The sequence below is a fragment of the Orbicella faveolata genome, unplaced genomic scaffold (genome assembly GCF_042242905.1).
Source record: "Orbicella faveolata isolate gen_17 unplaced genomic scaffold, um_ofav_v1 contig_37, whole genome shotgun sequence".
NCBI lineage: Eukaryota > Metazoa > Cnidaria > Anthozoa > Scleractinia > Merulinidae > Orbicella > Orbicella faveolata.
Window position 1 is genome coordinate 2,330,001 of NW_028301566.1, and position 20,216 is coordinate 2,350,216.

At 37.4% G+C, this 20,216-nt stretch overlaps 3 protein-coding genes and 1 non-coding gene across 4 annotated transcripts in view; 1 reads left to right on the forward strand and 3 right to left on the reverse strand.

The window, feature by feature from the left end:
- LOC110048816 (endothelial differentiation-related factor 1-like) overlaps positions 1-5,411 on the reverse strand; it is a 9,553-nt gene extending 4,142 nt beyond the window's left edge. The window contains exons 1-4 of the mRNA XM_020754595.2: positions 5,228-5,411; positions 4,246-4,297; positions 3,608-3,685; positions 1,294-1,376 (exon numbers count right to left, since the gene is read on the reverse strand). Of these exons, the coding sequence (XP_020610254.1) occupies positions 1,294-1,376; positions 3,608-3,685; positions 4,246-4,297; positions 5,228-5,311 (297 nt within the window). The 5' untranslated portion in view covers positions 5,312-5,411. The remainder of the gene's footprint in view (positions 1-1,293; positions 1,377-3,607; positions 3,686-4,245; positions 4,298-5,227) is intronic.
- Positions 1,512-1,584, reverse strand: Trnat-ggu (transfer RNA threonine (anticodon GGU)). The gene has a single exon. It is a non-coding gene; the product is annotated as a tRNA-Thr (tRNA).
- A 256-nt stretch (positions 5,412-5,667) lies between the features above and the next one.
- Positions 5,668-6,897, forward strand: LOC110048815 (NF-kappa-B inhibitor-like protein 1). The gene has a single exon (XM_020754594.2). The coding sequence runs from the start codon at positions 5,756-5,758 to the stop codon at positions 6,842-6,844; it is 1,089 nt and encodes a 362-aa protein (XP_020610253.2). The 5' UTR covers positions 5,668-5,755; the 3' UTR covers positions 6,845-6,897.
- Positions 6,898-8,852: 1,955 nt separating this feature from the next.
- LOC110048817 (zinc finger MYND domain-containing protein 19-like) lies at positions 8,853-18,124 on the reverse strand. Its single transcript, XM_020754596.2, has 10 exons — positions 17,982-18,124; positions 15,817-15,876; positions 15,268-15,374; positions 14,624-14,688; positions 13,859-13,940; positions 13,125-13,221; positions 12,500-12,560; positions 10,918-10,976; positions 10,227-10,292; positions 8,853-9,077 (listed from the first exon to the last, which is right to left on the reverse strand). The coding sequence occupies exons 1-10, from the start codon at positions 18,033-18,035 to the stop codon at positions 8,997-8,999; spliced, it is 732 nt and encodes a 243-aa protein (XP_020610255.2). The 5' UTR covers positions 18,036-18,124; the 3' UTR covers positions 8,853-8,996.
- Between the last annotated feature and the right edge of the window lie 2,092 nt (positions 18,125-20,216).

The following is a 20,216-nucleotide window of genomic DNA, read 5'->3' on the forward strand; positions in this document are numbered from 1 at the left end:
CAAGTTAAACAACAGAAATCGTAACCATAGCAGGGTTTGGATGTCTGGTCTTCATTAGCATACATGTAGATTATTATGATTTTACTTCTCTGTTTTCTCCATAATGTTGATTGAGAAGGTATATATCAAACACTCATCTCTCTTGTTTTCAGAAAGACCAAAATAACAAATTCTCTTATTCAAAACTCGTACTCTGATTTGTTGATAAATTGTGGGTAGCCAAAGTTTGGTTGACCAGAAAAGACCTGTCATATTTATAACAAATTAAAGGTGTATAGTGCTAATATTATAAAATATATATATATCTCAAAGCACATAACACAATGCTTATTCTAAGTGTTTATCACAGATATTTTTTATTAATTTGATGGAATCTACATGAGATCTTGATATGGAAACAGGAAAAATAGCTTTGTTTCTTCACCCGATTTAAGCATTCTTTGGAGTAGGCCTGGTGACTAGCCAGGCCGTGACTCCAAAACAAGAATGTAGGTCTGTACATCTTTCTAACCAAGCAAGTAAAAGTTACAAAAAAGTGCGTGAAATGTACCAGGAATTAGACACTCTTGCATAGAACTTTGTAACTTTGACCTAGAAATATGAGAGATAAAAGTAGTTGAGACACTTTTAGAAAATGAATCTTCTGGATGTCTCAACACTTTTGTCGCTCATCTTACATGTAGATTATTGTTTTCATGTCATATCCCTGACTTGTCCCAGGTCCCAAACCCTTGCAGTTTCTGCAAATTTCATGTTTTTCGAAGGCTAAGACGTAATGAAGAAAGGATGATAATCCTTTTTTCAATTACTATATCATGATCTCGTGTAGAATCCATCATGCAAGTAAAAACATAGTTGTCACAAACACTTTTAAAGACTAAAAAAAAGTGCAATAAAAAATAAAAATGTTATAAAAGGTAAAAATATGAACAGTTGACAAATTTTATGTTTGCAAGTTGTCCTCAACATCAGTATAAAAACAGTAACATTCAGACTGGACTTTATAGATCTCCAGAGGAAGTTTGTTCCAAAGAAATGGCCCAGACTGGGCGAAGATGTGATCACCAAAGGTCTCATGACTGGTGTTAGGCTCAATGAGAAGGTCCTAGTCACAGGAGCACATTAGTGATGAGTTACAGTGGATTTGACTGGCAGGAAATACTTCTCTTAAGCTTTTTTCCCCTGCCAGTCATTGTAATCAGCAATGGTGTGCACTGTAAGTTCTATAACTAAATTTAAACCAGGACATGATCAGCAGAGTTGGATCCACAAAGGATGGCTAGTAAGTCTTACTGTTGCTAGGTCCTTCTGTGTTAATTTCTTCTCCATTCTTGATTGTTGAATGAGCTTTCCAACGTCAAGTGAGATTGTCTCATCTGCCAGAAGTAGTTAAAATCTAACTTAAATCTTATTCTCTACACAGACCAGGAAATTAAAGTGAAAGTGAAGGATGATCATTGCAGTAAATTTTCCAATTTAAGCAATTGGAAAGAAGAAGCCTGAAAAAATCAGGGCTTCAACGGGATTTGAACCCGTGACGTCCGCAACACCAGTGCGATGCTCTACCAATTGAGCTATGAAGCCACATATTGGGAGCGAGGTCAATTAATCGAGTTCATATCTTCCCGTGAGGAGTGAAATGATGTGAAGTTTATATGAAGTTTCATATAAACTTCACATCATTTCACTCCTCACAGGAAGATATGAACTCGATTAATTGACCTCGCTCCCAATATGTGGCTTCATAGCTCAATTGGTAGAGCATCGCACTGGTGTTGCAGACGTCACGGGTTCGAATCCTGTTGAAGCCCTGATTTTTTCAGGCTTCTTCTTTCCAATTGCTTAAATTGGGAAATTTACTGCGATGATCATCCTTCACTTTCATCTACAACTGCAGTTCATATATGAATTATTTCATATAAACTTCAGACCAGGAAATTCCAAGCAATCTGATCTCTTTATTGAAATTAATAATTTGCAAAGAGCCAGAAAGGATTAACACATTAGCTAGAAAGAAATACTTATTAATAGGACTGCAATGCATGCAAAGTGGAAGGCGCAGTGCCCTCATGGTTAGTGTGCTCATCTCCGGATCGGGCAGTCCGGGTTCGAGCCCTGGCCGGGGGCATTGTGTTTTGTTCTTGGGAAAGACACTTTACTCTCTCAGTGTCTCTCTCCACCCAGCTGTATAAATGGGTACCAGCGAACTTAATACTGGGGGATACCCTGTGATGGACTAGCATCCCACCCAGTGGGGAGTAGAAATACTCCCAGTTGCTTCATGCTACGGAAACAGGGATAAGCTCTGGCCTGGTGGGCCACTTGGCTCGTATGCAGACTTTACCTCACCTACCTTACTGTATACAAATGGATACTGCATCAGGGCTCGAAATTAACAAAATCCTTAAGTTGCCATTTGGCGACCAAGTGGTAAAAAATAGTCGCTAAATGTAAATTCTTAGTCGGAAAATCTTATAGAAGAGACACAATCCATAGACATACATGACGTACTCAATACTCAAGGGCTTGCAATGCATTATAAGGCGATTTTGCACAGGTATAGCCATTTTGAAGGTTTTGAAAGAGAGAGTCGTTTACTTTAGTGTGCCTTAGAATAAGCAAACATGGCGATCCAGTTGGCAATCAAAGAATCATGGGTTTGTTTATTATATCTATTCAAATAAATTGTGTCTTTCATTCACAAGTAATGTTCTTTTTCCTTTGAGATTACTGCTAGCCCTTTTAATTTGTGTCAGTCAAGGCAAAACCTAGTCGCAAATTTGCGACTACTCTCATTTTTCTAGTCGCGAATAAGTAAAGTTAAGTCGCAAATGCGACTGTATTGGTTGCAATTTCGAGCCCTGTGCATCATAATTCTTTGCATGCACTGCCAGCCCTTACAGTTCACAGGAAAACATCACACAGCCCAACTTTACTTTATGCTTGAAGTGCCTATGAAGTGAAAAATCTTTTGGTGTTTTTCTGTCGCTTGTTACATGTATGTCAACTTTTCAAAATTGCCAAAAGCGAATAATGTTGAAGACAGAAAAATCGAATTTGGCAACTGAAAGTAGGTCCATTTTGCCCATGACCAAAATGAGTGTATTACAAGGTCGTGACGTAGGAAATTGTTCAGATGACTTCATCGCTACTTTCCAACTTTTGTATCTTGGAACTTTCACCAGAGGGCACATATCCATCAGTATCTGCCATTTTACTTGCAAAAAATAGCGAACTTCGAAGAAATCTTCAATGGCAATTCACATGGCTACAGAGGTGAAGTGGGGTAAACAAATCGCTGGAACAATTTCCTACATCATCGCTTTTTAACTTGTTACCAGTCTCCAGACCCACTGTTTTGCTATACTGAGCTCACTTTGGGCGGCAAAAAAGTCAGACTTTTTCTCTCTTTGACATTACTGACTTTTGGCTGTTTCAATAAGTAGACATAACAAGCAACAGAAAAACGCAAAAAATATTTTCACCTCATACATGTAAGCATTTTAAGTAAAGAAAGATCTCACTAATCTAGTCACTTCTATATTAGTCAACAATGATTAATCATAAAACTCAATGTATATTTATCAGATCTGAATGCAGGACTTACGATGCAGTTCTTCTGTCTCTCTATCAAGTTTAGCAGAGTCCTTGTTTGCTGAATGCTGCTTGTTTGAGCCGGCACCAACTGTTTGTGAGCACAAGTAAATACTTGTTATTATTAAAATTATGGTTAAAACAGCTGAATGAGTCCATGACTAAATTCTGCCAATTACAGTGTTTCATTACTGATCTAGCATTTTCTAGTAAGATTTCTTTATCATTCAAAAATTCATGTAATAAATCATTTATAAACCAAACTTGTTCAGTGCCACACTGGGAAGAAATCGGCCTTTTTTATGCATCAACCTCACTGTGCTTAATCCATACTATCAAAACCTAAGGGAGATATTCTCCGAGAACAGCTCTGGAGCTTGGCTTACAATATTGAGCTCCATGTACATGTACCAACGATAACACCAACCACACGTTTTGCTGCAGTTTGAATTGGCTACATGGCTTTGCTTTGAGCTTTGATTAGTTCACTGTGTTGCCTGTGTTCATTGTGATTGGCAAGTAAAAGTGATTACTTTGGGTTTGGTTTACACACTCCACTGAAAAGCACTCTTACTCTGGCATTCAACCAATAATCTTTGTCACAAAAAGGTGTGCAAAGCTCATAGCATTTTGTCTTGACTGTCAACTTACATTTTTGTGTTGTTTCTATTGGACCTCCATGTCTCTGAGCTGATGCAACGGCCTTTGGAGAAACCAAAACAAAAGATATTTTTAACAAAAAAAAAAAAAAACCAAAGAAAATGTAATTAAAATGAGGATGTTCAGTCTGTACAAGGAACTGTGGAAACCCCTTTTAAATATAACTCTGACCAAAGTCAGGTAATGACAACACAAAAGCTTTCAGTTTCTTTAGCAATAGTCCTGCAAAGCAGTGGTGAGAGCTCAAAAGAAGTGCCCTCCAGTTGTCGGGGACAAGTAGATTCTCCTTCTGGGCAAGTAACTTTTCACTCCCACTTACCCGATGGGCAAGGGATCAGGCAAGTCATCTGCCAACTAAACTATCAAAAGAGCAAACTACTAGCTACTTGTCCCAAGGGTACTGGAAGCAGGAATTCAAGTTTTTTTTTTTTGAGTACTGAGTGGTGTCAATTTATTAACACTAGTCTACCTAGCTAATGAGAGATAATCATCTTCTCATATCACACACAGGCAGTTTGAAGACCACTAAAATTGGCAATTTAAACTATAAAGCACACCGAGAACAACATCAAGCACAGTACCATGCAGCAGCAGTATTGGAAGTATATTTATAATGTTAGTGAGTAAGTCATGGGTTGCATGTGGTTGGTGTGAAGACATAAACAGGGGCGGTGGAGCCGGAGAGCCTGGGGGGGGGGGATCTTTAGCCCCCCTCCCCCACCCCCCATTTCAAGCAAAAAGTACATAAAATAATAATTTTACAAATGTCTCCAGACCCCTACAAGTTAGCGCCTCTGGCGCTCGCTTGTAAGCCCCTCAATTCAAAATACGCCCCGCCATCCCTGATAAAGATTGTTAGTGGTACTTTTCACCCACAATTAATTGAAATTTAACATCGAAATTGCTGAGTAAAATATTTTTATCTCACGAATTTGTAAGCTTCACAATCAGTCAGCCCGAGTCAAATTGTTACCTGTTTAGATTTCAATTCTGCTGCTCTCGGTGTCTTCTTTCGAAGGTAGGTAACAGAATCCCAGTCAGATTCTGCCTCTGCCATTTCTATTTTATATCAAGGCAAGTGTAATTCACAGACGATGTAAGTGAACACACGAACTGACTTCACTGGAGTGAAAAACAAAGCATCAAGCATGCGTATTGTCAAGCCGCTGACCTATTTTTCAGCAGGCTCATATTGCAACTTGAACTGAAATCAGCTAAAAAAACTGTATCTCAGGTGCAAATTCAAACGAAATGACATCGTAACAGCGGGAAAATAATTTTCCTGATAAATTGTCTACCGAATCATGTCCCTGAAGCAAGCGAAGAAGAGACGATACAATGATGCAATGACCACTCTAACTAGTTCCCAGGGTCCTATCGGTGGGTTGTTGTAGAGGAGAGAGCTGGGCCCCACTCGTCCAAAACTAAAATGGCCGCGTTTGGTCGATCTTCTGCTTAACTTTCACTGTTCTCGCATTATTTGTTGCTGAAACTTCAACGGATGGGTAAGTCAACGGAAGAAAAGCTCTTCTATTATATTAAGACAGGGAAACTACATCGTGTCCGATCTCTCTTCAAGAAATACGAGCCATCCCATTTAACTGCCCTCGTTGATCGTAAAGGAAGAACTCCTTTGCACGCTTGTTGCCTTCTCGGTGATGATGCTATTATGAGGCTGCTATTAAAAAAAGGAGCCGACGTACGAGTTCAAGACAGCGATGGGAATACGCCTATTCACTTTGCTTTAAAATACGCAATACAGACAGTGAAATTCCACGCATTCGACGACCTAATTGTGCCTTTGCTGAAGGCATGTACATGTAGTGGCCATGTTTTTGACATAGAAAATAACGAGGGGAAAACACCAAGGGAATACCTGACTGTATTAAAAAGAACGTTTGCCCAGCGAAGGGAGGAAGAGGAAGCTGAAAGAAAACAACGGTGGCGAAAGGAGGACAAAGAGATGTCAGAAAAGAAGGAGAACTTAGAGTGGGAAAGCAAACTGCGGTTTGAAGCAAGCCAAGAGGATTACAGTATTTATAGCCAAGATGATTATCTTGAAAACACACAGGAGTCTTATGATGAGTGGGTGGAGAGAATCGCGCGTGAAAGAAGACGAAAGACTGAATCAAGTAAGCACCAGAAACCAGACACAAACAAGCGACAGGAGCAGCAAGAACAAAAGGCAAAAGAGCGAACCAAGGAACTTGAGAAGGAACATGAAGCTTACATAACACGGATATCTATCCAACGTCAGAAATTGAAACTTACGTCATCACTAACGGACTATGAAAAGCATTGTCGAGAAATATTCCACAGTAATACAATGTCAACACTTAAATTTGTGGATTTACCTTGGCCTTTTGAGGGTGACACTAAACAAATGATTGACCTTCTTGTCAAGTGGTCAGAACTGAAGTCAAAAGAAGAACGAAAGAAATTTCTGAAAGACCAGCAAGTAAGATGGCACCCAGACAAGTTTCTACAGAAATGTGGCAACAGACTTGATGAAGAGGACAGAGAAAAAATTATCGAACAAGTAAAGGAACTTTCTCAAGAAATTAATGCAATATTAGAGGGTGAATTTTGATGTTTTGACTAATGTAAAATACGACTTATAAAATAAAACCCCTTTAAACTCTGGCATGTAGTACTCTGTTCCAGGAGCCAAAACTACAGACTTTAGAGAAATCTCCGACTACTCAAAAAGGTTAAGAAACCCTGTTTACCCTGGAAATACATGCCTCTTTTGGCTCCCAGCCACGTAGAGCTTCAATCACACAGCCTGCATGAGAGTGAGTTAAGTGTCTATTCCAATCATGGGTTACCAGGATTAATTCCATACCAGTTGGTATAATTTCAATTAGGTTGTAGCTCTGTGTTGATTGAGATGGTTCTAGGGCAAACAAGTCATCTGATCTGACAAGTTAATCGTGCTTGCGGAGATTTCCGTTTGATGTGAAACTTACACCAACCAGTATGGTGTAAATGACGAATGGTGATTGGTCTGAAATCAGTGTCTTGGTAGACTGCAATAATTATTGGTGTTTATCATCCAATCCAATAGACCATATTTGTATTCTTGGTATTGGACTGAAACTAGCTTGCAATGGATGCTGATACAGGGGAATGTCATTAAAAAGAGATTAATGTCATTTACATTTGAAAAGACTCTCTGCATTAGCCTCGGTTGCAAGCTAGTTCCAGCCCAATACTGGGAATACGAAAATGGCCCATTACAAAATAATTTTATCTTGCCACCAAATGGTACTCATTTGTATTGGAAGATGGGTGGATGAAGGCCAGTCCTGAATAAGCCATCTTGTCTGGCCTGCACATCTCAACTACAATAATTTATTTTATTAGAGTACTGCTGATTCAGACCATTCACCAAAATATTTTCACAAAATCCTTCTCAAAATTCAAGGTCAGCAAAGGTGACCTGATATAATAATTTACTGATTTAGCAAGATGGCTACTGGTATATGGGAATACTAACTTGTTGCTGCAATACATTTCCCTCTCTGGCCATTGCAGTAAGAGAGTAAGCACATATTATTGCATCTAAAGCATTCACCTTAATTATTTTAGGCTGACAACAAGGTAACTTAAGTTCAATTAATAATTCAGTAAACAATAATATTTTATTTCATTTGAAGTAAACCTCAGTATAATGGCTGAAGTTAGGTGCCACTGAATTTCTTATACAACCAGGTTTTCATGGACCAAAAGGTATCAACTTCTGTCACACATTGTTTACAATAATTTCTAGCCTCAAATAGTTTTAAACACATAGCTTTTGGTACAAATGACCAATTTAATATGGCTTTGGTTCAACAGAAAGACCAAGCAGATGATTTTTTTTGTGCAAGTCTGTAATTTCCTCATAATTTGAAGTTTTGCAGTCAGCGAAAACTAAAAAGGGTGTTGATACTTGTCCAAATTGAAATATGTCACGTTGGAATATCTTTGTCTGACAGTTCTTGATAATCTCTAGTCATTCCTCTCCCAGAATAAAATATCAAGTCCATCTATTCTCTAAAAAATAACCTTGCAACAAGACAATATTCATATGCCATAATTCTGAAAGTTATAGCGACAAGTTCAACATAATCGTATGTCAAGTAATCTGTACTAAAGTTAAACCTTAGAGAAAAATAGGAAACTGAAAATGCAAGTATATAATTCCAAGAAAACACAAATTCCAAGTACTCAGTCAGCAAAATACAATTGTTTTAACCTGTGAGTATTTCAGAAATCAATATTTATCGACTGAATTATTTAACATACAAAAAAATATGTCATTAACAATAAATTCTGATTTGACCTTGAAATTTAACTTGAGGACTTGGGTTTGCACTGGTTAAAAACTGAGAAACAATAATACAACCATCTAAGAGTCTTCTTTTACAAACCCCTTATTTATGGATACACTGTATATATGTATTTGAATTGTAACCAAACCTCGGAGTGAAAGTGATTTTAAGTTGACATTGACAACATCAGGTCTAGTCTAACCTTTCTACACAGGCTTAGAAGGTATAAAATGGACTACTCTAATCTCCTAAATAAACACTTTAAATATAAATAAACACTATATGAATTAAGAAATTACTGTGAAAAGGTGCTGGTTCACACTAGAAAAGGCAGCAATGAGACAAAAACAAAATAAACCTAGCAAATTGACTAACGTTCGGTATATTACAAGACAGCAATTAGTGGAACTAGATAACTGCTGCAGTCTAGCGGTCTGGATACACATCATAACTAATTCTCTGCTTTGCCTTTTCTTTGCAGTACTTCTTGTGAGAAGGCCAGTCTCTCTGAAAATAATGATCATTGACCAAACAAGAAAATCAGTTAGGATTTGCAATGTAAAAAATAATATATTAATTATAGTTAATAAATACGTATGAGACATGACATGAAGGCTGTAAAAGGGTGTTGTTCTTGTGGTACCACACCTGTACAAGTAGTGTTTGATGTAACCATCTCTCAATATTTAGTACGGTGTGCTAAACCTTGATTACATGTATTAAAACCCCGATTTTCTGACCTTTCTTTCTTGAAAAATTTATTTGGTATTTTTATTAAATCCAGAGTCTCCAATTCTTTGCCCACACCCAACTCCTTTCTTTTCACTATCATGGATACTGCAGAACTAAGAGATTGTATGATCGACCACAAAAGACTTCCAGTGCAATATATTTCATTCCAACACTTCAAACAGTGCAACTGGCAACTGCATATTTGTATTAAGTATACTATAGATTATATACACCTTATTCCAAAATGGCCGCCATTTTAGTATTCTTTTGTTTACTTGAAAATGAGCCCTTGTTGCCTCATTTAAGGGAAAATATTCTTTTGAATTTTGAGTTTAAGAGCAAGGCAAAAAGGGCTATTTTGCAAGTAAACAAAAGAATACTTAAATGGTGGCCATTTTGGAATAACGTGTATTACATTATACTATAGATTTCAGAAATAGGAAATACTTGAACCATATTTCCCCCAAACGTTCACAAGTGTTTTACTCTATAACTAGGTAGAAACATGGAAAATGTTTTCTATTTCCCTAACAAAATACTCAGAGAAAAACACGTGAAAATCAAGAGCAGATTAATTGCACAATATCATCATTTGACTACAACTACCAGAATTTCTTTTGATTTTTATCATACACATTTTGAAGTCCCAGTTAGGTTTAAATAACAATTGCCCTAATTAGCATAAGAAATGGAAAAAAGTGAAGGATTCTGGTAGTTGTAGTCAAAAGACACCATCATGAAAATTGCCTAATATTGTTTATTTCAATTTCAAATGTAAATTCTTTTTGCTCATGCCATCATTGCATCAAGTACTTGTGCTAGTTCTGTGTTTCTATCAAGTTAAAGAATCACACCTCTTAACTTGCACCTCCCTACAGAGCGTTTTGTAATATTACTTATAACATGTTGTATACAGTTGCTAACCTCTTGACAAAGAGCTCCACAGTATCGTACTTGTTGGCACTGTCCACAGATACTGAACTCCCGAAGCTACAAGGTCACCAAAATTAAAACTATGTTAATTAAAATAGAATCTACAATACATGTTGGTTTTGTGCTTGAAAAATTAAAACAAAACAATACAAAAATACCAACAAAAACAGACATATCAAATGCACAATTTCTATTGAATAAATATAATGAATGTAAGAATGTGTACTCATTCTGGAATGTCCAAGCATTTCAAAAAGTGCAGGCATCTTAGGGCTTGAAAAAAGTGCCGTCCAGCTGTCCAGGACAAGTAGATTTTCCTTCTGGGCAAGTACCTTTTCATTCTCACTTGCCCAATGGGTAAGGGATCAGGCAAGTTGTCTGCCAACTAAATCATTAACAGAGCAAGCTAAGACTTGCCCAGGGCAAGCAAAATTTGAGAACAACTAGTCCCAAGGGCAAGCAAAACTTGAGAACAACTAGTCCCAAGGGTAAGCTGGAATTCAAGTTATTTTTCAAGCCCTGCATCTAAATTCACAGTTATGCATACTGTCTAGCACTTAGCTTTAAAGCAATGGCAACAAACACCTGAAAAACATCCAGGCTTCAACAGGAGCTTTTAAAGCTACTGATAACCAACTGCAAAAAATTTTAATAAAACAGCACAAAATATCTCAAGACTCACTTCAGTTTCAATTTTACAGCATGGGGGATAATGGCATTCATAAAAGGACAATGTGTCATCTGAAAGAAAACAAGAGATTAACCATGTACATCTGTAATGAACATTAGCAAAGTTTTCTCCTGATGGAACACTGTTTGATCTTCCAAAGTAGGAGAGGGAGGGGTGACAATTGTGGTGGTATTGCTCATTGGGGAAATGGGGAATCTTGGGGAAATCAATCTTTTTGGTAAAATATAGCTTTAAAGGAAGTGAAGAATGATCATCGCAGTAAATTTTCCAATTTAAGCAATTGGAAAGAAGAAGCCTGAAAAAAAAAATCAGGGCTTCAACGGGATTCGAACCCGTGACCTCCGCGATACCGGTGCGATGCTCTACCAACTGAGCTATGAAGCCACACATTGGGAGCGAGGTCAATTAATTGAGTTCATATCTTCCTGTGAGGAGTGAAATGATGTGAAGTATATATGAAATAATTCAGATTTGAACTACGGTTGTAGATGAAAGTGAAGAATGATCATCGCAGTAAATTTTCCAATTTAAGCAATTGGAAAGAAGAAGCCTGAAAAAAAAAAAAAAATCAGGGCTTCAATGGGATTCGAACCCGTGACCTCCGCGATACCGGTGCGATGCTCTACCAACTTCTAATCCCGTTGAAGCCCTGATTTTTTTTTTCAGGCTTCTTCTTTCCAATTGCTTAAATTGGAAAATTTACTGCGATGATCATTCTTCACTTTCATCTACAACCGCAGTTCAAATATGAATTATTTCATATATACTTCACATCATTTCACTCCTCACGGGAAGATATGAACTCAATTAATTGACCTCGCTCCCAATGTGTGGCTTCATAGCTCAGTTGGTAGAGCATCGCACCGGTATCGCAGAGGTCACGGGTTCGAATCCTGTTGAAGCCCTGATTTTTTTTTTTTTTTTCCAGGCTTCTTCTTTCCAATTGCTTAAATTGGAAAATTTACTGTGATGATCATTCTTCACTTTCATCTACAACCGCAGTTCAAATATGAATTATTTCATATATACTTCACAAAATATAGCTTTCTCAGCAAAACTAGGGCCCATTTAGCATCATGGCACCCAAAACACTGATATTTAAAACCGGTTTTTTTCGGTGAAAATTTGGCAGTCAAAGGGTTAAATCAGAAAATGACTGACTGAGCTTTTGTTTGGGCCAGAATAAAGTTGCCATGGTAGTGGAAGTAGTAGTGGTAACAGTGGAGGTGGTAGAAGTGATATTGGAAACTACATCTAGACATTTAAGACCAAATCCCTCAATTCTGTCACTTTTTTTCCCAGAAATTCCCTTTTAAGTTGACTAAGTGTCATAGCAAAAAGAGGCTACGTTTTCTTATTGTTATCATATCACTTCAAGAATGACATGTACTATAAATGAGAAAGAAACTGACATTAAATTTTCTTCCCTAGTATATTTACTGGTATCATCCATCTCCTTAGAGCTTGATTTTAATTACTGAACAGTAATCACTAATTTGTTTAAATTTAAAATTTTGTCTTTGACAATATCAATCTAAAAAAGTAACAGCTCAGAAGCCATCCTTCTCCTTACCTTCTTCGATAACTTGTTCCCCATTAGCATTATAACACTTGTAGTTTAAATTCATAAAATGCTGAAAATAAACATATGGAACTTAAGATGAATTGTTAGATTTGGCTTTAACCATGGTACATAATTTAAAAAAATACTTTTTAAGTCACTTTTTTTTCTTCAGTCTTTATCTGCAAGTATTGGTAAGCTTAAATGTGGACTTTGAACTGGTTTCCAATCATAGCATCACATGTGACAAAAATGTTTTGGAAGCAGCGTAACGAAGAAGCAAACAAAGGAATCCAGGGCTTCAATGAAAAGCCTCAAGAGTAACATCTCGTGTTCTAACCCCTTGGGTATGTATTGGGCAATTACAGATTCAGGGCAAATATTGGCAAAGTGTCCCCTAGACCTATGCCAGTGAGGCTTGGGGTGCAGTGCCAAGTATAGTCAAAATGCACACCATTCCATGTGGGGTTTGGTTGAAACACACGCATATACAAAGACAAAACAAGTCAATTCAGAACCAGATGTGTCAATACAATTTAGGATATAGTTTCTTCTGAAACCTTTGACAACAATCACTGTAGATATAATTAAATAATCTACAATCACATTAAATATCTATTGTCATAAATAAACATACCTCATGTTCAGCTTCAAATGGTGGTAATCTGGATACAGCCATCCAGTATAATCTTTGATCTTCTCTTGGTTCACTTCCACAATTATTATTACTGGCACTGAAAAAAATAAAACTGTCATTGTACAATGTACATCATATCAAGTTTGTGTGCATCACCAACATGTACATAGACACAATTGTAATGTTATAATAACCAGGATTTTGACACTGTCAATAAAAATCATCAGCAAGGCAATTAATGCAGCACTCCACAAACGATACATGTATTATGTGCTCCCTGAAGCATGGAATTCCTTGGACCAGGGTCTAAATGTAGTTCTAGAATGATCATTTTCTGCTGATTTTAGCTTCTCTAATGCGCAAAATCTACACTATAATATTACATATATATTAAATATAAATTACTCACCATGACATTTGAGGACCATCAACTGATTTAAGCCAAAGATTTTTGACCAAAATCTACTTTTTACTTACATGTACAACCCAGGTTATTCTAAGATGTCTATTTTTAACATTTTTCAGCCATTATTAAGTAATTTCTCATATATTTCTATTATGATTACCTCGTGTTTACCCAAAAAGCCCTCAACAGCACAGTGCATTCTTGCACCTGAGATGTTAATTTGTGTGTTTTCTTGGTTCTCTAGCTTACAGCCAAATGATGCGCATTTTGTTTGGTCTTTTAATACATTGACATATAATCATAGTCACTACTCATGCTAACCACATACCTTTCTGCATGGCTAAATAATTGTACTTTTGAGTTCTTGCTTGCTGATGAAGGTACCACACACAAGTTGTTTAATCTGTTGTCTGCAAAACCATAACAACAACAGTGGTACAAGTAGTAAATTTCACATCAAATCCGTAACCTGGATTTAACTGGTAGCAAGGTTTATTGGCAATGTGAGCTTGAACAATAAACGACCAGCAGGAGAGGTAGGGGGCGAAAGAAAAAAAAGATAGTAAGACAACTGATGTCAAGTGGACACAAACTGCAAGAAAGTCCTTATGGTTGGGGCCCAGTAGTCCATCATTCCAGACCAGTGTTTAGTCATTTAACTGTGGTTTCATGTAGCATCATGTATCCAGGAGTATTTCTGCTCCTCCTGGTTAGACAGAGCCACTAGGAGAGTAGCACTATATTCTTGTCGAAGAACAAGGTCTAAGAACAAGGTCTTCAACCTTGACAAATCAATCCTCTTAAGACAAGTACAGAATACAAGTCAACAGACTAATTAAATGATCAGAATATTCATGCTCTCTCTATTTGTTATATGAACAGGCACTGCAATACCTAGCCAATCCTAACTGTTATTATTTTTTCAAGAATGTGCTGACTGGTTTGAACATTACACTATTGGTGTTTGTTTCAGTTGTGACCTGAGGGATCTTAGTTAATTTATAACAGTCAAAAGAGAAGTGATCCATGGAGGCATGTACATCAAGTACATTTCACTTGTATGTGTGCATGATAAAATGTCTGATGTACACACCCACTGTAACACCATTTTTGTGAGAAACTCTAAAGCCTGGTGCAACACCACCACAGTGTCGTTCCCTAAAAACAATCAAGAAACAAGAGAAGATTATAAGTGAGGCTCTAAAAGTTCACATAACTTGAAGACACTAAGTCTTGTATCCTTAACCTTCCCTCCCTTCCCAACCTAATTTAATACCAGACAATGCATCTTTTTTTTTCGCCATCTTATGCTGGGCATTGTACTGAAAGGTAAATAAGTGAGCCACTTGGATGCAGCTTAGAAATACATGTACATTCTACATAAAAGAAGACACACTAAAAGTAACGTAAAGGTAATTTAAACATTTTTTTGCATCTTTTAATTTAGTTAAATGACAATTACTTAATAAAGTTAACCACAAGCTTAGCTGGCTCTTCAGACAAAAGCAGGCTCACATGGAACATTGCAACTTTGTTAAGACTGGATCTTCAAGTTCTCAAGCATTTTTGTCCAAAGCGGTTTAGTAGCAGTTGTCTTCATAAGTCCTAAATGAAGCTGGACTTCCTAGCTGATAAACATGATACAGTATTTTAACCTTTCAAGTCCAGGTTCAAACTATGAAGAACTCAGGTCAAGGAAATTAAAGAGTAAACAGACAGAGGCAGCAAATATCTTACCAGATATACTCATGAAAATAACATCCATTTGTTTCTTCTCTTGACAAGTCAAATGCATACGCAAATATATTAGCTCCATTACCATCTTTGTTGACATCAACTTTTGCCTAAAAGTTAGCAAAATGAATGTTGTTCAAATCTTATGAGGGAGACAGCATCTTGACCATTTCAGATCAATCAGCCTTATGTGCCACAAAGGCAGAATAAGGATCTATGTATGAATGCATGAAAGGACTGTCAGCTCTCAGCCAATAAAAACAGAGTTAGAAAGCAATGCCAATTGGGTATAAAATCACTTTCGAAAAACCTACAAACAAGTAAATATCTTGATAAAATGCTTGTTATCAATGAAGAGACTTTGTGAACTATGGGTAGTTGTCAAGACATTCAACTAATTGATATTGTGGTACCATAATGTATCAATTTTCATATACATACACATAGTGTGAGTAATCAAATGTTAAAACTGAATGTTTATAGAGCAATATCTTCAAACAATTATCTCCTCTACTTGTTATTGTCATAAAAAATGTAAAATGCTTTTCTCACCTCAAATCTGAATCTCTTTACAAGATGGATGTCTTTTTCATCCAGCAAAGAGTATTTATGCTGTAACGGATAATCAGAGACTTGTAAGCATGAGAAATGTATTCTAAAGGAATACTAAAAATCTATTAAGTATGTATTTACAAGGTTTCCATATAATATGGAAACCTTGGCCTGGTTTGTTCAATATTATTGATAATTTACATGTAACACATTAGAAACCAAGATAATAATAAAGATTATCTCCAAGGATTCACATCAACCTTGTAGACACCCTATGTGTTCTGTAAAAGAAATGCATGCAGATATGATTGTTGTCTAATCACTGATGAAATAAGAGTTGCTCTAAAAGAGAGAATGTTTGTCTTACACAACTGTGCTCAACCCACATTCTTAACATGCCTCTCTTGGTATCATCAGAAATCACCACATGTGCCCACAGTTTACCACTAGCAGTCTGTTTTTCTCTCAACATTCAACAGGGATCATGAGTCGCTTAAAAGGGATTGGGACAAGACATAGGTGAGGCACACATGGGAAGAAAATCAGACATTTTTGTCCTTGTCTCGTCCCAGCCTCTTCTCATCAATACCGCCAATAAACACTTGTCTGAGCCTAAGAGAAAAGACTCCCTGCTGGCAGTCTTAACTTACCCGGTAATGAATATGTGAGACAAAATCTCACTTGAGTCTAACAAGCTGGCCTCAAGAAGAGAAAGATTGCAGAACCATTTAAAAAAAACGGAAGTGCTCCCCAATCGGAAGTTACCCTATCAGCATGTGTACAATTTACACTACCAGCACACTTCGGTAAGATCAAACAAAGCGACACAGAGTTAGTTTTTCTCTTTCTTTTGCCCTTGTTTTTCTGTTTTCTCTTATTTTGTCTTTGCTTGTACTTTTTTAATTTTGCATTTGTGAAACACAAAGAAAAAACATCTAAAATGTAAGCGAATTTGCAAGTGATTGAGTTGTTTTTATTTTTCGCGCTCAGGCTGACACAAGTAACCAGAAGTGAAATTTCACCTCCTTAATAACACGTGTGAGTACGCACATGAATCGGTTAATGGGCCCTTGATACACGTTTGACTGTAGTCTCATGCTAGGTTTGATTACCAGCCGCTGTTCAAGAAAGGAGTCCACACAACTGTCCCAAACTCACAGCTGGATGCATGAACTTGGCATTGTAAATTTAGTGCATATATTAAATTGTGAATGACATATTTACGTCAAAGACGTGCTTTGCCGCTCACACGTCCAGCTGTCTCTCTCCAGGAGGAATGTAGACTGGACTCAAGTGAGCACAGGAAATCAAGCCTAGTCTTGCACACATCTAGCTGCCAGTTACATTGGTTTTGAGAAATAAAATTGTGATGATAATGCACAGTGTCCTTCACAGTCTGAGAACTAAATACTTTCAAGGTACTCGCAAGAACATGATTAGATCACTGGTTACACCCAAGAGATCTGTAATTTCTGTAATACAGAAAATGCAGTAGATGAAGAGCTCCCCCAGTGGTTCTTTAATGTTAAATAAAACTGGGGTGTTTAGACTGTAATCCTTTAAAGTGTCTATTTAAAACAATTAGACTACTCTTCGTCAACTGCTATGAAAGATAGATGCTCATGAAACACTCGGCTTCTAGTCTAATAGTTAATTAGATCATAAGATAGAGAATAAATACACGTTTATAGCATGTATACTGTATAAGGAACAGTGGCAGATGGGCAGGCGTGTGTTCATCTACGATAAGCCTTAATGATAAACAGTTCAATGGATAACAGCCAAGAGTCATAGCACTATAGCTTCTAATCCAGTTTTGCCTGCAATGGAGATTGCGACGTCTACACTGGTAAAATATATTTCCAGTCAGATCAGTTGTCAACTACATTCATTACCTCCAGTACATACTTACACTGTATCAAATCTCTATCTTGAAACAAAAGAAAACTTTATCCGAATATCGATGCACGGACCAATTTTAAACTAAGGCTTACACATGAAAGAGAAGCTTGCTTGTAAATTAAATTAGTTTGGACATGTACCATAAGCTTAAGTTAAGCTTATATTGAGGAATATCAACAATTTTCTAACACTTCCATCTCTGAAGCCGATCAAAGATAAGCTTTGCAAGTTGATTTAACTGATCAAAATAATTCAGCACTTACCTTACCACCAGCCTTGCCGATATACACAATGCCTAGCTTCTGCCCTGCTTGCATTATTCCTCCGAATTTGGTTTATACACCGAGATTTCTAAAGAAAACACAAGAGGGCAAACATGGCGGATTTCTTGCACTGCGATCCCATCACCTTGCTGATCAGCGGTCCCACGATCAAACCACATGGGGGCTTGGTAACCGGGCATATCATCAGAAACAGTCTCCTTTGTGTGTCTTGTGTACATGTGGTTCTGTAGCATGCTTCAAATACGGGTTAACCACATACTCTACGAAACACCCAAGTTACGAGAGCGGGCCATGAGAGGTGACTGCATTCGCAAGATACACTACTGTTCGTGATAAAGGAGATTCCGCGGATCACGAAAGACATTTAAGAAAAAGACAAAATATACGTTGCGATTAAAGAAGTGTTTGCACTCAAGAGAAAACATTTTTTAACCCGAGCAGTTCTCGCCGTCACAGCAACCGGTTGGAAGAGCGCGAAACGACATATTTTTACTAAGACTAATATTTCCCCTGAAACTAGAATTGTGAAATATTCCAAGCGTGTTAAATGAATATGTCAGGCTTACAAAGATTCAACCGATCGCACTTGAGAAACTGAACCCGTGACCTTCCGCACACCGCTATGAAGCTATAACTACTGAGCTGTGGGGTACATGATGTGGATAAATGTACCATAAAAAACGAATGGAAACGTATTCCCCATGCCAGTTAATGTAACTTTACTAGACCTCGGAAAGAGGTAAACATTCCTTTCAAACTTGGAAACAAAATAAATGCAAAAGTATAGAAAGAACAAAACACTGACAGATCATGGAGAACTGAATAAATATTTCGCAACGAAACAGCAAAGCATAGACGTCTTGTGATAATACCTGAGCTATTACGCCATCAGAATAGTCTTTTTTTATCAAGATTATTCCAACTCAATCATGTTCAGGGATTACAAATGATCCTAATGGTTTGCATTTTATTACTCTCATGATTCAAATGTTTTCCGTCCACACTATTCATTTGAAAACCCAACAATGGTCAACAATCACCGTTCACTTCGGATGATTATCGTGACGTCATCGTTCAAAAAAAAAACTCCGTTTTTAAAATGTTTTCCGTCCAAAATAAAGCGAAAAGCAGGCGTCTTCAAATTCGTCCGGTTAGAAGAGCGTTTTCGAAAAGCTCCGTTCTCGTGACGGATTAGTGTGGACGGTAAGCCCAATAAAGCTGCGTTTTCGAATATCTCCGGAACACTGTGGACGGGGCCGTATTTGGCGGGTTGTATTTTCGCAGGAACTTTTCGCGAAAATGGAAGAGGCGAATTCCACGGTATTTAAAGTCTGCGATTTCGCAGAAACTGAACGAAATTGACAAGAATTTTCTTAAAGGCTTAAGAGTATCCCAGAATATAAAGTCACCATTCAGAATGATAGTGAATAGAACCATAGCAAAACAAACTTCAAAAACACGTTGACATGTTGTTTGCGACAAAGCGCAACGTTATATTTTACACAGACATGTCTTCTGTTTTTTTGTATGACTCGGAGAAAGAGAGGGTAAACGGAGCACTGATAAGAATTTTATTTTGCTCTGATCTGATTGGTTGCCAATCGCAAATGGGCGCTCTATGCATATTGGGATTTGGATAGGATGTTAGGCTTCATTAAGTCTAGCTAATTAAGTTGAATAAGTGCAACGCGACGGCCTTCCTTGGCAGCGATGCTGTAGCGGTACCAATCAAACAATACAGCAGCTTTTGATATTTGCCATTTTTCCTTTTTCACTTCCTGCATCGAGCCATTTTTCTGGTTTAACCTGAAAAAACAGACGGCGTTTCCCTACATTTATTCTACTCTTAACTATGCAAGCACGAAGCCCAGTCTGTTTCAATCTGATCTTTGCTTATATATTGTGCAACGACTGTCAATTCCATTTCACAAGTACTGGCACAGTTTTAAGTCGCACCAAATCACCAAAGTTCAAAGCGTTATCATCCTTCCTCAGAGCAGGACATATTTTTCAAGTCGGATCAGCAAATAGAATTGGGAAGAAACAAGATTATTTTAATGATTTTTGATAAAGCCTAGTAAGTTTTATCAGCCTAGTGCAGATGGTCGCCTACCCTCCCTTTCCACAAGTTAACGTCTCACTAACTTAATGGTGGGGAGTGAATCTTTTTCTGTGGTGTTTTTTTGTTTTTTAGTTTACCCCCGTCGTGGTTAC

What these genes read in the sequence shown, in the direction of transcription:
- LOC110048815 (XM_020754594.2), top strand. Translation starts at nt 5,756, where the DNA reads ATGGGTAAGTCAACGGAAGAAAAGCTCTTCTATTATATTAAGACAGGG.
- LOC110048817 (XM_020754596.2), bottom strand. Translation starts at nt 18,035, where the DNA reads ATGCAAGCAGGGCAGAAGCTAGGCATTGTGTATATCGGCAAGGCTGGT. An exon ending in GGAACAAGTTATCGAAGAAG is followed by an intron (nt 10,977 to 12,499) that starts GTAAGGAGAAGG and finishes GTTTTCTTTCAG; the next exon opens with ATGACACATTGTCCTTTTAT. An exon ending in GTGGAGCTCTTTGTCAAGAG is followed by an intron (nt 9,078 to 10,226) that starts GTTAGCAACTGT and finishes CATTATTTTCAG; the next exon opens with AGAGACTGGCCTTCTCACAA.